Genomic DNA, 17,361 nt, shown 5'->3' on the forward strand with positions numbered 1-17,361 from the left:
ACCTTAAATTCTTCCAGCTCCCTGGTCTTAGAATACACTCCATAATTCATAATCATCTTTTCCAGAAAGGAGCTGTTGTTCTATAGAATCTGAAAAGATCGGCCCACTTAGCAATGTCAGGGATTCACTGAGAAATGCAACTATGGCATGACTTCAAGGATTGCCTCTGGAACCTATCCTCATTTTCATCCAGTACCATGGGCTAAGGGAGATTAACTAGACGTCCTAGAAATGAATCAATATGGCAATTTATAGTAAGACCTGCAAAGAAGAGGCAGTATGCTAAAGTGGAAAAAAATCAAGTCATCACCACGCATTTATCAGATGCCTACTATGTGCCAAATTCTGGGGATATAAAGACAAAAACAAAATGGTGCCTGCACTTGAGGAGCTTATAGCTTCTTTAGTCTTAGTTTCCTTACACATTGTAAAAAAATGTGGTAAAAAAAAAAAAAGGAAGTTGGAGTACTGAGGCACCTTCCAACTCAAAATCTATAAAAGCTGTCCATTGTCTTTGGCTCAAATATCTCACTTCTGTGAAAATATGCTCTGATGTTGTTATGGGGGAGAAGGGGTGAAGATATCTCTGCTCAGATAGTCATAGCAACATTATTCATAATAGCAAAACAAAATAAGATGAAATTTAAAAACAAAAACTGACAGTTGATTTGTCCAACAACTGGGAAGATAAGCATTGTGAATAATATTTTACTGAGGCTGTATTTATTTACCCATTTATCCCCTAGTAGAGTATACATTCCTTGAAGACAGGAACTGTATTCCTTTTGTCTTTGTATTCCCAGCACCCTGCACAATGGTAGCACATAGTAGGTGTTTAATAAGTGCTAGATTAGTTGAGTGAATAAGAAACCCAAGAGCCCCAGAAATAGGGGCTGTCTCCTCAGACCACCAGGCCAACTTCCAGCCCAGCTACTAACATCACCATTCCTCGTGCAGTTGCTACCTGTCCATTGCTTCTATAGGTTCTGAAGCCCCCAGTGCCTCAAAGAACCTATACTGACTACCTGGAAAAGCAAGCTCTCATCACCAAGTCTTAAGTACTGTCAAATGGTTCAGCATCAGAAATAGATGTGCTCTTACCAGGAACATAACGTTAACTAGACCATGCATCCCATAACCGCTTTGCTGTTGCGCCCTAAGAGCCAGAAAGTCTTTCCATCTGACAGAGCTGAAACCTCCCATTGTTTTGTTTCCCCATTGGTATGTGAGCTCCTTGAGAGCAGAGACAGTCTTGCTTTTCTATTTTTATCCTCAATGCTTAACACAGTGCTTTGCATGTAGGAAGTATTTAATAAATGCTTTTGATTCGATCATTTATTCATATCAATGATAGCAACAAGCTCCGTACATATACAGAAGAAAAAGAATTCAGAAGGGGACACAGAAGCAAAGAGTACATTTTTCTTACTGTCTTATTAGAGTGAATACAATATATATTCATTACACACCGTAAGTAATGGTTTTATATACAAAACTTCCTTATTTTCATTTGTTTATTTGAACATTTATTTTTATTGTGGCTACTTGAATTTAGAACAATATTCTTTTAAAACCCTGCAGCCCAGATGAAGCCTAAGTCTAGGAACAAAGAGTTTAGACAGGGAATACATTTGTGATTTCATTGGTTAAGGAGTTTCTGGATGAGAAAACTCTCTCTACTTAAAAGAGACCAGCATCTTCTCTGCACTCCTCTTAAGATTTGCCAATATCACCAAGAGATTAATTGTCTTCCCCAGTGTCAGAGGCTAGACTTGACCTCAAGATCTTCTTAGCTTCAAGGTTGGTTTCCTAACCATTACAGCATTCTCTCTAGGATCTAAAATTGCCTTTGATTCTCCTCTGAAAAGTCCAGTCACCCTAGAAGGGTGAGGAAGGGGACATATTGTACCTTCTCACTAGCAGAGGTAGTGGGATGAATCTTTAAGAGTAAGGTAAACAGCTTTAAGATAATGTATTCCTCACCCTGACCCTCTGTCAATGTGCCTCTGGTTTCTCTATATCACAGGACAGATCAGGTTTTCTACAGGTAAGGATGAGATGTTTCCCTTGGCTAACAATAACTGCATTTCCCCCTTTTGGCCTTTCAAGTATTCTTTAAGAAGCAGCATTGAAGAGGGGACATCCAATATGATCCGAGCACTGGTTGAGATTAAGAAGCGATTTCAGAAGACGGTGTCTCAATTTATGAATTCTGTTTTGCTCTCAGCAGGTAAATATCAGGGGACAGGAAGGGTGAAGAAACCTGGCAAACAGGTTCTCTTGCACCTGGAGCACTCCCTTCCCATAGGTTTTCTACAATTTGTAAAAGGCATTATCAACCTTTAACCATGTTGACCAATTCTTACTTTTCCATACCAAAGTTCATTCCTGTTCATTCCTTGTTCTGACTCAACTGTCCTTATGCCTCTTAAACTCATAATCACTTCTGAGGCTTCCAGGGTCACCCATCCACATCCCCATACAATCAGGTAACCCTTGATAATAAGGAAATTAGCCAGCTGCTTACATGATATGAGTTGGAAGGTGCCAGATGGGTTTTCCCTGACTCCAAATATATTCTATAGATTTACATCTTAACATGGTTCACACAAAATCATAGAGTGAAATCTGAACCTCAGATACCATCTAGTCAATGACTTCATTTTACAGACAAGGAAACTGAAGTTCAATGAGAAGTGAATTGTCCAAAATCACAATGAAAGTAAATATCAAAGGGGGGATTTGAATGTGTCTTCTAACTCCAAACTGATCATACTTTCCATGGTGCTCATTGGTGCCTTAGAGTCTATAATTAAAGCTCCTTTTCTTTGGATCTTGACAGATTTTGGGTCTCACAGGGCTCCCTAGAATAATTGAAGTATCCCTGAAAGAAGGAAAACATCTTACGATATTATTAGCTCAATTTTCAGGGCCTTTGGAGAAGAATGTAGAGAAAGGAGCACTGGTTAATAGCCAGTTGAGGTCATGATAAGTACATGGAGGAAGAGAAAGAATTAGAGTCTTTGAAGGGCTAGGAGTTCTATAGATAGTTCTATAGTATAGACATGGAAGCGGGTTTACCAGAAGGGGAAGGGAGAAGTTGCCACAGACATCTCTGAAAGTTGTCCAGTCCCCCATAGCTTATTCATACATAAACACAGCTTGTGTTGCTATTAGCCCTATACTCCCAACACAAAAACAGGGGTTATGTGCCTATTTCCTCTTGGCATTGTGACAGATCTTAAAGATGGAAAAGGAGCATAGCTGTAGGGTCCAACTCCCTCATTTTACAGATGAAGAGACTGTCAACCACAGACTTGCCCAAGGTCACCCAGTTTGGAAATGCTAGAGCTAGGATTTGAATCTAGGTCCTCTGACTACAAATTTATAGCTCTTTCCACTAGCACTGATAGTTCATATATTCCCTTAGTGAATCTACTAAATCCCCCCCCCCATGGAGAGTGGGGAAAGTCCTGTCTCTAGACTGTCAACCTTTACATTGTGGTTTCAGTCTTCCCTGTCAGAAGAATCTCTTGGAATCCTCAATCTACAAGTATTTATTGAGCATCCTTGAAGCAAAGCTTGAAATAACAGCTTCAATTTTTGTAGTACTTCCTACTTTTCCAAGCACTTCATATACATTATCTCCTTTGAACCTCACAGCAACACTGTGAGGTAGGTACTGTTATTATCCCCATTTTATAGATGAGGAAACTGAGGCTCAGGGAACCCAGTGATTTGCTCAGGTCACACAGCCTGTAAGTGTCTGAAGTAACTTGTTAGCATATAACACATGTCTATTGCCTTGAATATACCTCCCACCACAAGCCCTGATGTGCCTGGCATAGCCCATGGTCCTAGTAATATCTCAAAGCAATAGTAGCCTAATTGGCCTTCCTCCATTCAACCACTTCTCCAGTTCATCTTTCCAACCACTGACCAGGTGATTGTCCTAATGGCAGACGGCATGTTGAAATGGAAAGAGGACAGGACTTAGAGTCAGAATGCCCTGTGTTCAAATCGCATCTCTGATATATGACCCCTAAGCAATTCACTTAACCTTTCTGAGTGTCAGCGTCCTCATCTCTAAAATAGGGGCATGAACTAGATGGCTTCTAAGTTCCCTTCCACCTGGAAATCTATGACCTTATAGTCCTACAACTCTCTATGAAATTTTCCCAGATTTTCCCTGGACAGAAGTGATAGCTCCCTGCCCTGAATTCTCATGTCACTTTGTTTCAATAATAATAATAATAACTCCTATACTACTTTGATGTCTGCAAAGTGCTTTACATTATCTCATTTGAGCGTCATAGCAATTCTGTGAGGTGAGTGCTGGGGTTAAGTGAATTGCCTACATTCCCATAGCTAGTAAGAGTCTGAGGTTGGATTTGAACTCTGGTCTTCCTGACTCCAAATCCAGCACTCTATCCAGTGTACCACCTAGCTACCTGTCATGCATCTACCTCATATGCAGCTATGTTATTTGCGTATATGCCTCATCCTACCCATCTCCCATTAAACTGGAAACTCCTTGAATATAGGAACCCCATCCCCTTCAGGCCTTGCATATTGTAGGTATTGAACAGTTATTCACTGAATAGAGGGAGAGATGGGTAGATAAATAGGACTCATAATATGAGACAAAATAATCTTTAGTACCAATGAGTTTTTCAAGGCTTAAAGAATGATGGGGAATGGGCAAAGCCAAGATGGTGGATTAAGCAGTAAATCTGTAACTCTTCCCATATTCACATCTAAACCATAAAATAGCACCCCAAAACAAATCCTGGCACAGCAGAAGCAGCAAAAAGATGGGGTGAAACAATCTTTTAGAAGATCAGCAAGAAAGGTCTATCTTACTGGAGTAAAAGGGGAGCTCCATCCAGGATGGGAAGCATCCCAGCAAGTCAGCAGCAAGCCCCACCTCAGCCAACCAGTGGGAGATCCTGAGCCCCAATGAGGTGGAGCAGGCAAACGCTAACACCAGGACACCCCCACATGCCTTAGCATAGCCAAGGAAATGAGCAGACTCCAGCTATAAGAACTGCCACATGCTTCAGCATAGCCCTGGACAGACAGCAACCTTCAGGGGCCAGACCTCCACCTGCCTCAGAATAGCCCCAGGCAATAGATAGCCTCCAGAGGTCAGATCTCTGAGTGCTTCAGTATAGCCCCAGGGAAACACAGAAACACCCCACTGGCCTCAGCCAGCAGCTCAATTACCAGCACTAGGACCCCAGGTCAACACCAGGTAAGCTGCCAGACCCCTATGGCCCCCAGCAGCACCAGACATGAAAGTCCCCCATGGGCATCAGGGCAACATCAGTACAGCACAAGGTAAACAGCCTTGCCTCTTCCACCATAGAAGTAGAACTCAAATTTAGAAGAAAGGAAAAAAGGTTTAAAAAAAAAGATGAGCAAAAAACAACAAAAAAGAATCTGACTATTATTATTATGGTGACCATTACTGTTATGGTAACAGGGAGGATCAAGACACCAATTCAGAAGAGGACAACAATGTCAAAACACCTCTGGGTAAAATCCCAAAGAAAAATGGGAAGTGGTCTCAAGTCCAGAAAGAACTCATGGAGGAGCTCAAAAAAGAGAGAGATCTCAAAAAATCAAGAGAAGAGAGGTAGAAGAAAAACTGGGAAAAGAAATGAGAATGATACAAGAGAATTATGAAAAAAGAGTCAACAGCTTGGAAAAAGAAAACAACTACTTAAAAATATCAGCCAAATGGAAAAGGAAATACAGAAGCTAACTGAGGAAAACAATTCCTTAAAAGTTAGGATTGGGCAAACGAACTAATGACTATATGGAACATCAAGAATCAATCAAGCAAATTCAAAAGAATTTTTAAAATAGAAGAAAATATAATAAATATAAAAATAAAAAAATATTATAAATATAAAAAATAAAATGTAAAAATACCTCTTTGGAAAAACAATTGACCTAGAAAATAGACCCAGGAGAGACAATGTCAGAATTATTGGACTACCTGAGAGCCATAATCAAAAGGAGGACCTGGACAACATCTTTCAAGAAATTATCAAGGAATACTGCCCTGATATCCTGCAACCAGAGGGCAAAATAGGCTGAAAGAATATGCTAATTGCTTCAGGAAAAAGATCCCAAAATAAAACTCTAAGGAACATTATAGCCAAATTATAGAACTATCAGATCAAGGAAAATGTACTACAAGTGGCCAGAAAGAAATAATTCAAATATGAGGGAGTGAAAATCAGGATTTAGCAGCTGCAACATTAAAGGATCAGAGGTCATGGAACATGATATTCTGGAAGGCAAAGGAACTAGGACTATAACCAAGAATCATGTATCCAGTGAAATTAAGCATAATACTTCAAGGGTAAAAAAATGGCCATTCAAAGAAATAGAAGGTCTTCAAGCTTTCAAAATAAGAATACCAGAATTGAATAAAATTTTGATTGCCAATATCAAGACCCAAGAAAAGCCTAAAAAGGGAAAAGAAAATATAAGGGATTCAATGGAGCTGAACTGCTGATATAACTACATGGGAAGATGATGCTTGTTAAAAATTGTACCACTAATAGTACAGCTAGACGGAATATACATAAATGGAGGGAACAGCATAAGGTGAATTTGAGGGAATGACTTAAAAAAATAAATAAGGAATGAGAAAGCAATATACACTGGGTGCAGAAAGAAGGGAGAGGTAGAATAGGGTCAATTATTTCACATGAAGAGGCACAAAAAACCATTACACTGGAGGTAAAGATGGGAGGATGGGCTGTAGGTATCACTTGAACCTTATTCTCATCAGTATTGACTAAGAGAGGGCATCATATACACAATCAGATGAATATAGAAATCAATCTTATCTGACAGGAAAATAGGAGTGGAGGAGATTAAGCAAAGGGGGTAGGGAAAAATGAGAGAAGAGAGGGCAGACCAGAGGAGGCAGCAGACAGAAGCAAAACATGGGGAGGGAACGGGTGAAAGGAGAGAAAAGACAAACAGGACAAATGGTATGGAGGGAAATACACAGTTAGTAATCATAACTGTGAATGTGAATGGGATAAACTTTCCCATAAAATGGAAGCAGCAGAGTGGATAAAAACTAGAATCCTACAATATTTTGTTTTTAAGAAAAACACAAAGCAGAGAGACACAGAGAGTAAAGATAAGGGACTGGAGCAGAATTATTATGCTTTCACTGAAGTTTAAAAAAATAGCAGAGGTAAAAATCTTGATCTCAGACAAAACAAAAACAAAAAGTATACCTAATTAAAAGAAATGAGGAAGGAAATTACATCTTGCTAAAAATACCACAGACAATGAAGTAATATCAGCACTAAGCATATATGCACCAAGTGGTATAGCATCCAAATGTTTAAAGGAGAAGTTAAGTGAGTTACAGATTCATGACCAAATAAAAGATAGAGAGCATTATGAAATATAAATTAGATAATTTTGATTATATTAAATTAAAAATCTTTTGCACAAAGATTAAAAGGAAAGCAGAAAACTGGGAAACAATTTTTACTGCCAGTGTTTCTGATAGTCCTCATTTCTCAAATATGTAGAGAACTGAGTCAAATTTATAAGAATACAAGCCATTCCCTAATTGATAAATGGTCAAAGGATATGAACAAGCATTTTTTACATGAAGAAATCAAAGCTATCTCTAAGAATATGAAGAAATGCTCCAAATCATTTTTTATTAGAGAAATACAAATTAAAACAACTCTGAGGCACCACTTCATATGTATCAGATTGGCTAAAATAACAAAAAAAGGAAAATAATAAATGCTGGAGAGGATGTGGGAAAATTCAGATGCTAATGTACTATTAGTGGAGTTGTGAACTTATCCAACCATCCTGGAGAGTAATTTGAAACTATGCCCAAAGGGCAACCAAACTGTGCATACCCTTCAATGCAGCAACATCACTAGTAGGTCTATATCCCAAAGAGATCTAAAAAAGGGGAAAGGACCTACATGTGCAAAAATATTTATAGCAACCCTTTTCATGGTGGCAAAATATTGGAAATTGAGGGGAATGTCCATCAGTGGTTGAATGGTTGAACAAGCTGTGGTATATGAATGTAATGGAATACTATTGTGCAATAAGAAATGATAAGCAGGCAGATTTCAGAAAAACCTAGAAAATCTTTTATGAACTGATGAAAAGTGAAATGAGCAGAACCAGGAAAACATTGTACATAGTATCAGTGACATTGTGTGATGATCAGATATGCATGACTCAGAGAAGTATAAGACTCATGAAGGAAAATGCTATCCACATCCAGATAAAGAACTGATGGATTCTGAAGGCAAATTGAAGCATACTCTTTTCACTTACATCATTATTTTTCATGGTCTTTTTTTTCCTCTTGATCTGTTTCTTCTTTCACAACTGCGGCTAATATAGGAGTGTTTTACATGACAACACATCTATAACCTATATCAAATTGCCTACCATTTTCAGAAGAGGGGAGATGAGGGAGGGAAGGGAGCTCAAAATCTTGTAAAAATTAATTCTAAAAATTTTCTTGACATGTAAGCTGGAAAAAAAAAACAAAATGCAAAAAAAAGAAAAAGAATGATGGGACTCCGTGGAGGCATATTCTATAACCTTGAAGCCTCTCCCGGCATAAGATTGACGTGACTTGAAGAGGAACTCTATCTCAGCCTTAAAGTACATGGTAGGAACTAGAAAGGTGGGATAGCCACTAGAGAATTCTCTGAGCTGGGGAGTGTGTTAAGAGCAGAGATGTAATGGACTAAGGGCCTTGCATTGCATAGTCAATCAACACTGAGAAAACCAACTGAGTGGAGGACAGGGTTTGGGTAGAAGATCAGTGGTGCATAAGGTCAGACTCTGACTCACAATGTTATATATTGGACTCTACTCACAGGCCTCCTCACAATAGACTATCCAATGAAGGATGAAATAGACCTCAGCCGGTTCAGGAAGAAAATACCATCCTTTCTCCATTGGATTCCGAAGTCAGCATCGGAATCGCTTCCCCGAACTCGTTCGGCATTACATACTTCTTCCCTGGTGGACTCATTCCAGGATGATGCTTCAGTATCATTCATGGGCAGTTCTAAAAAGAAGTCTACCAAAGTCCCTCCCAGATTCACTGACAGGTGGGTTTAGACATGCACTTGCTGCTGACATCCCCCTGGGACCTATCTGCACAAAACCCCATTTCAAATCCAGAAACCCATCCAGAGCCATTCACAAGCTGGTAATGTCACTGAGCTCTGTCTTGGGAAGGTCACACTTGGTGCCACATGTTAACCTCCACTCCTAATGTGGGAGCCTTCTAGGCTGACCATAGGTCAGTCTCTCCATCCTTTTAGCTCTTATTCTGTAAGACCAGAAACACTCATTGGCACTTAGAGCTGTTTTGCCTCCTATTATGATTAATTCATTTTATCTATCCATCTATTCAGCAAACAATTGTTAAGTACCCACTGTGTAAAAAAACTAAGAAAGATACCAACATCTATAATACAGAGTCCTTATCTTATTTTGCTTTCTATTACTGGTTCTATTTATCCATCTATCCACTGATAAATTGGAGAGTGACCAGAGAAGGGTTGTCAGGATGTTGAAGGGACTTGAAATCATGTCAGATGAAGATCACTTCAAGAAAATGGGGATGAATAAAGGGAAGGCTTTAGAGGGGGAGGGAATGATAGCTGTCTTTAATAATAATAACTAGCATTTACATAGCACTTCATGATTTTCAAAGTACTTTTCCTTGGGAGGTAGGTACTATTATGCCCACTTTACACATGAGGAAACTGAGGCAGACTGAAGTTAAGCGCCTTGCCCAGGGTCACACAAGTAATAAGTGTCTGAGTCTAGATTTGCACTCAGGTTTTCCTGATTTATAATTGAGTACTACATCTACTGTCCCACCTACCTGCCTGCCTCAGTAGTTCAAATATTTTTACATACTTAAAGGATACTCATATGGAAAAGGGACTAGTCTTGTTGTAACTGACCTGAGGGGAAGAATTAGGAACAATGATGTGTAGAAGTTTCAGCTTGATACATCAAGTAAAGGGAAATATCCTAATAATTAGGGGCATTCAAAAAGCAGAATGAACTTCTAGGGAAGATAATGAGCTTCCCATCATGGGAAGTCTTCAAGGGAAAACTGAATAAGCTTTAGGTTATTAGGTGCACTGGAAAGGGAATTTTCATTCAAGTGTGGGTTAGTTTAATGAGCCTCTGAGCTTCCTTCCAACACAGAAATTCTGTGACTCTGGGAAAACTATTAAGAACTTAATGCACCTACTTTTCAACTTGTGTTGGGATTCCTTTATGGCAGGAGTTCTTTCCCTTGTGCTGTGCTTATGTTTGACCATCTGGTGAAGCCAAAAAACATTCAGAAGCCATCAGAGTCATTCTTTAAATTGCACAAAGTAAAAAGGAAATCAATATATTGGAATAGGGTTATCCCCTCTTCTCCCTCCCCCCCCCCTTAAGTCATAGCCTGATACAGGCAAAATACAGTTGATACTAATGTGATGAGTGTCCCAATGAGACTTTATTGAAGGAGAGAGGTGAGGAGGGGCAAACCCCCAAATTAAGAACCCTTGCTTTACAGAATCACAGAAATCATCCATTTCAGCTGGAAGGGATCTGAGAGCTCATTCATTCTAACCCTTTTATTTTCTGGCAAGGAAGCCGAGGCTCCAAGAGATTGAATGCCTTGTCCAGGTTTCCACAACTAGAAAATGATTGAGGCGATATTGAAGTTAGGGTTTCCTCATTTCCCTTTTTGATGGGCTTGAGGATTTCAAATTGCCCCCTTACAGGTCCAAATCGACTGGCACGCTGGACCTGCGGTCCCCCAACACCTGGGCATTTGCTCTTGCCAACTGTCCCCTGATGCTTCGGAAGCTTCTGCTCAAGCAGGACACTAGCTTTGGCTGCAGATGTCTGGTGAAAAGCCCCGCGCTCACAGATCTGGAGTTTGAACGGTTTATCTCGGCTCCCAGGGACCCCAGCCAAATTCTGGTGCTTTACGTCATGACTACCCAGAGTTCTACCAATTCGAGCCATCTGGAGTGGATCCTGGACACGCTCTATTTGCACAATCAGTGTGGCCGCCCCTCCCCTTGCATTCAGGTGAGTCTCATGCTTTCCATTATCCAGGTTGGGCCAGAAAGGTCAAGATCATGCACAGAGCAAGCCCTACCTAAGGATAGAACTGGTGGGCAGCTAAGCAACAAAATTTCAGAGTGGCCAAGAAGTCTCCACCCCTGTGACTGAAATCCCATCATTAGTCACCTGTGCTTAAAGAAAGCATTGAAGGCTGTTCTTTTCTGATGATAAATATTTGTATCTTTTTTTTTAGAAAATATTACCCACACTTCCCAAGGTGTCCCTCCTTTTCCCATTCCCTTGCCAGAGAGTTATCCCTTATAAACAAACAATAAAGGGAAAAACAGTGAAGAAAATTAACCTACACATTAATAAAGTCTGACATACCCACAGTCCTCTACCTCTTCATAGCAAGCGTTGGGGGAACTACTAAAGGGCCCTTTGGAAATGAAAATGTGTCAGCCAGATGGTGTGAGCACTAAGCCACTTGATCAGACTTAGTAGCAAACTGGTTTCTCCAGATAAGTTGCCCCTGCCACCAGCCCCTAAGGAAAGAGACATAAGTCAGGTACATTTGGACTGGGTTTGGGGAAATGGGGAAAGATGGGAGAGGGATGGGGAATGATGGGGAAGGAAGTAGATCAGAAAAGATCCATTACACAAATTACTGACTGGGAAATGCAAGAGGGACACCTCAGGAGGGTTCCCCGAATCAAAGGGGAAGCATCAAAGGCTTCCCTGGGTGTCAGAAGAGTATCTTATAAAAGAACATTGATATCAGAAATCCAGTCCAACCTTCCCATTTCATAGATGGGAACACAGAGGCCAAGAGGGGCACAATAACTTGCTTGAGATCACATATCAGGTTCATCACAAGAGCTAGGAATAGAATCTAGGGCTCTTGTCTCCCAGTCTAGGGGTCCTGGAATCACTTACTCATATCTTCAATGAAGTGTTCTCATTGCACTGGGGGATGTGAAAATGATTATAGTCCTTTACCCTTGTGCTTGAGACTGGTAGATTTTCTATCCCATTTTCATGAAAGGTCCCTAAGGAGAATAAGACAGATGGCCAGAGTTACTTGCTTACTGTGACCAGAACCAGAGCTCTCTCTGTGACCCAAGGTTAGTACTCAGTCTGGGATCAGAGATGGAGTTCATTCAGCCCTTGGTCAGGATTAAGGGATCAGTCTGTGACTGGGGTTAATGGGTAAGGGAGTCAGTCTATCTGTGGCTACAGTTAAAGAATTTGGTGTATGTTCAATGTTAGAGAGTCAGTGTGCTCAAGGTGTAGGGATTACCATATGGAGAGGGCTAGAGGTCAGTCTGTGAGCCAGTTTGGATTATCTCCAAGTTATATGCTTGTAAGCCAGCTGCATGTAACCAGACAAATGCCATCATCCACACCTTCTGTTTGCCTACACACAGCTAACCCTGGGAATTTCTTATTGGAAAAAAAGCTTATCTGGAGATTTACCAACAGTGTGACCAAGTGGAGAAGTTCAGGCCATGTAGGTGTGATATCTTGGGTATGGTTATTGTCTTCTGGTGGAAAAGTGGGGGCCTTAGGGCAGTTTCCTATTCTTTTCTTCTTCAGCTCCTATAATCCCTGTGTACTACCCCAGGCTTCTGTCTCTTCCCTTGGCCCCCTCCCCTCCAATTCCAATCTAAAAACATCTTCCTTCCTTCCTTCCTTCCTTCATTCCTTCCTTCCTTCCTTCCTTCCTTTCTTCCTTCCTTCCTTCCTTCCTTCCTTCCTTCCTTCCTTCTTTCTTTCCTTTCTTCCTTCCTTCCTTCCTTCCTTCCTTTCTCTCCCTCTTTCTTTCTTTTTTTCTTTTTTTCTGAAGTTGGGCTGTACCTCTGGGAGATATTGTCCCAGGGTTATTGCTCATGTTGACATTTTGATGTCAGCACCCACCCTACCCCCTCTTCCACCAGAATATAAACAGGAAAAGTCCCTTCTCCCTTCCCCAAACTCAGTCCCACCTGACCAGGGGTCTTACATCCTGAGAGCTGGGGGTGGGATGGCAAGATCAGAGCTGCCCCCATTCCAGGATGAAACCTGCCCCAGCCTTGACCAGCATTATAGGGTCACTGTGCACCCTGAGATTAGAGCTATCCAGGATGGGATAAAGGAACAGTGGCTCCCTTTATTGTTGGTGGAAACCGTGGTCATTACAGCATATAATAGGTGATGCTGTTGTGAGGGTCAAATGAGATCATACATGTCAGGTACTCTTAAACTACAAAGTCTATGGAAATGTCAGTTGTTGGGATTCTCTAGTTGTACTTTTAACTTCCAGGAGATGATGGTGGGTTTCTCATAGGATTATAGGATCCGAGATCTAGGATAACTAGTCCAACCCAGTCATTTACAAATGAGGAAAATTAAGGACTAGAGAGTTTAAGTGACATGGCCAAAGTCACACAGAAAAGTGTCAGAGGGAGGACTTGAACCCGGGTTCTCTGCCTCCATGCTTGCCTCTAAAGGAATCAATAGCTGGATCAATACTAAGAGCTAAGAACCTATAGGAACCGTTTTCATTTCATTGGAGACTAGGAATCTCTGCAACTATATATAGACCTGAAAGAGTTCTCATGCTTTGTGGCTTTCCATTCTTGTTCATTATTTTGTTTAGCCCCATTTTCCCAGAGGTGCTAAAATCTGAATCCATCAGTACATTTCAATAAACATTTGTTAAATGCCCACTATGTTCTAGGAACTGTACTAAGCAATAGGGATACCAAAAGAGGCTAAAGACAGTCCCTGCCCTCAAAGAGCTTACAATCTAATGAGAATTGTTGGCTTAGTAAAGCTAACTGGAGTGGGGGCAGGGTAGAGAGAGGGAAGATGGAAGCAAAGTGACCCAGAAGCAAAGCTTTAACTAGGGTGTGACAGTTGGGTTTTACCCAAGGGTTCCACATTTGGAGGATGCCAAAAACTCTTATAATCCTTCAATAGTATAGGGGGGAAAACAGAGCTTAAGTACCTAACTTTAGCTGTGTAGCCTTGAGCAAGTCACTTAATTGCTTAGTGAAAATATCAGAATCCATGATGCTTAAGTCCCTTTTAACCCTCAATCTATGATTATAGGATCATGAGAAAGATCCCTTGAGAAGTAGCAAGAATAACTAATTAAAATAGAAAGCTACTAGGTGGCAAACTAGATATGAGTGCTTCTCCTATCTTGTCCTGTACCCCCACACACACCCCCACCACCAAACTGAGGATGATTTTGTGCAACTTGTAGGGAGACATCTATGATACTTATTATCACTACAAAAATTCCTTCCCTTAATGGATGGAGTTCCCTCTATGAGTGCAAATTACAAACCCCACCATAGCTTACCTGAGTTACTCTGACCAACAAAAAGGCATCACTTGGTAGGTGGCCAGTCTTCTGATGATGACCACCCCTCAGCCCCCAACCTTAGATAGGCAGTCCTCAGACAGCATACATCTAGTGCATTGCCAGTCAGACCTGGAGTTGGTAGGTCTTGCTGGAGGCTGTGCTCCCCTGGCATAACCTTGGAAAGGTCACCTCTATGCCACAATCAGTCATTGGTGTAAGACTTCAGTGAAGGTTCTAGCCCAGTGGTGGGGAACCTGCGGCCTTAAGCTCATATGTGGCCTTCTAGGCCCTTAAACGTGACCTTTTGACTGAATCCAAATTTTACAGAGCAAGAAAACTTGGATTTAGTCAAAAGGACGCACTTAAAGACCTAGAAGGCCACATGTGACCTTAAGGCCACAGGTTCCCTTTCCCTGTTCTATCCCCTTCCTTTCATGCATACCAGCATACTCCTTTTAAGGAGACTGGCAGAGATTCTATCTTCCTATACTGATGCCAGGCTTAGAAAAGTCCCAAGTGATTTTTCCTGAAGAAGTCTACTCTAGGGAACAGTTTTAGAATATGGCTGGGATTTCCTAATCACTTAGGATGTGTCCTGTCAAAGTATCTCTCTTATGACTGTAGGACCAAAGGTTTAGAGCTAGAAAGGATAAAAAAACCGAGGTTTCTGTCTTTGCAGTGTCGGCGTGACCCTTACCGCCTGCTGCGGTATAATATCCAAGGCGCCCTACAGGAACATCCACCACTGTTGGTACAGAAGTATGCAGTCATGCCTGGAATGATTCTGGTAAGTCTAGGGCAACAGCCAACCTTTGAAAGACGGAAGGTTTGTTATTAATGGATGGATGGATGGATGGATGGATGGATGGATGGATGGATGGATGGATGGATGGATGACTGGCTGAAGCCCTTATTAAGCGCTTACTACATGCAAAGCATGGGTAATACAAATAGAAAAGCAGAGACAGTCCCTGTTCTCTGGGAGCTCACATTCTAATGGGGACAACACATGGAAGGTTTTGTCTACAGTCAGAAGGAGTGGTCCCATGGTCCTTAGGGTACAGCAGCAAAGCAGTTGGTCATGTTTCTCCTTTCATGTCATTTCCACTGACAAAAGCACATCAGTTTCTCATGTTGACCACTTGACTGTGGTTTGGAAGCATTGATATTCCAGATTTTTTTGGTGGGGGATGCTTCCATCCCAGAGTCAAATGGTCAACATGAGAAACTGATGAGACCTTTCCATCTATATAATGGGAATAAATAGCATTTACTCTCCAGGATTGTTGTGAGTATTAAATGATATAATATTTCATTTTCATTAAATAATAATAATTAGTATTTATAAAGTTTCTACTCTGTTCCAGGCACTGGGCTAAGCACTTTACAAATATAATCTCATTTGATCCTCACAACAACCTTGGGTGCAACTTAGCATGGTGCCTAGCACACAGTAGGTGCAAAATAAATGCTTTTTTCCTCCCTTCCTTTTTAACCTGGACAAGTCACTTAATCTCTCTGTGATTTGGTTTCCTCATCTGCAAAATGGGGGAGTCGGATTTGGTAGCTCTAAGTCTATGAATCAATGAAACTGTTATGTTTTTTTTAACTTCAACATTCTCAGTTTCTTCATGTGGCCATCACATGGCAGTTTCCAGAGCACTTACCCCTCACTCAACCTTCTTTGCATATGACTCAGTTCTTCAATATCCCCTTTGTGTTTAGCCCTGTTCATCAATATCCCTTTTAAAATATGACTCAAAGGATGACACAGGCAGTAGCAGTTACAGTCAGGGCCACCAGGTCTTCATCTGAGCACCTCTTGGAATCCAAGTCCTTTGAGAGTGGAAAGGGCTTCTCTTACTTCTGAGCATCTGTAAGTATACAGGAGGTATTTAATAAATACTCAATAGAAATGCAAAGGATGAAAGTCCAAAGGATCTGTGGTTTCCATAGCACTGGAGAACTCCCTAGGATGAGACCTCCTATCAATGTAGATGGGGCACCCTGTCTGATATAATAGATAAATTCTGGGGAATTGCAAGAGGCAATAGAGGAATTTACCCAGGGTCACACAAGCTAGTAAGTATCAGATAATGGAATTTGAACTCAGGTCCAGCCTGCTTCCAAGTCCAGGGCTCAGTCTCTTACCCTTTCAGTGTTCTTTCCCTCGGAAGAAAGAATAGATCCTTGGTGGGGAGGGGGTTCCACCATGCAGTCAATCTAATCAGCCCCTTTGAACCTTGATATTGGACTCCAGTGCTGAGGTCAGAAAAGGAGGGAGTGAAAACATTGCCAAACTCCAGGGAATCAGTTTTGCTGAAAGTACAGTCACTTTGCCAATAAACCATTTCCAAAATTAATCTGTACATAAGAACTGCCTGACGAAGAGATGGAGTCCATGATGCCTAAAGATAAAGTCTACAAATGCTGCATTTTGTGTTTTCTAAAACATTTATGATAATGTTTTCCCTTTTCCATCCTTAGAGTTGTCATTAAAGTTTTTCTAAGATTACCTTTAGATTTGATTCCTAATGGCACAGCCTTGAAATATGAATTAGCTTTAAATTGAATGAATTTCCATTAATAATAGCTAACATTTATGTAGCACTACATATATTGTATATATGTATATACATGTATGTATACATATATGTATGTATAGAGATAGATTAGTTAGATACATAGATAGATAGATGACATTTCATTTGATCCTCACAACAGCCCTGTGAGGGGAGTGGTATTATTATCCCCATTTTACAAATGAGAAAACTGAAGCTTAGAGAAATGGAGTGACTTGCCAGGCAAGTGTTGGGAAGGGTTTTGAACTGAAGTCTTCCTGAATCCAGTTCCAGCATGCAATTCTCTATACCAGTGGTATCAAATTCAAACAG

At 40.8% G+C, this 17,361-nt stretch overlaps 1 protein-coding gene across 1 annotated transcript in view; it reads left to right on the forward strand.

The window, feature by feature from the left end:
- The window catches only part of CUNH3orf20 (chromosome unknown C3orf20 homolog), a 75,975-nt gene that overhangs the window by 34,522 nt on the left and 24,092 nt on the right, over positions 1-17,361 (forward strand). The window contains exons 9-12 of the mRNA XM_069084501.1: positions 2,110-2,230; positions 8,906-9,117; positions 10,804-11,139; positions 15,147-15,254. Of these exons, the coding sequence (XP_068940602.1) occupies positions 2,110-2,230; positions 8,906-9,117; positions 10,804-11,139; positions 15,147-15,254 (777 nt within the window). The remainder of the gene's footprint in view (positions 1-2,109; positions 2,231-8,905; positions 9,118-10,803; positions 11,140-15,146; positions 15,255-17,361) is intronic.

This window comes from Petaurus breviceps, unplaced genomic scaffold, assembly GCF_028583685.1.
Source record: "Petaurus breviceps papuanus isolate PSGF00001 unplaced genomic scaffold, PetGlider_PUasm1.0 174, whole genome shotgun sequence".
NCBI classification, from domain to species: Eukaryota; Metazoa; Chordata; class Mammalia; order Diprotodontia; family Petauridae; genus Petaurus; species Petaurus breviceps.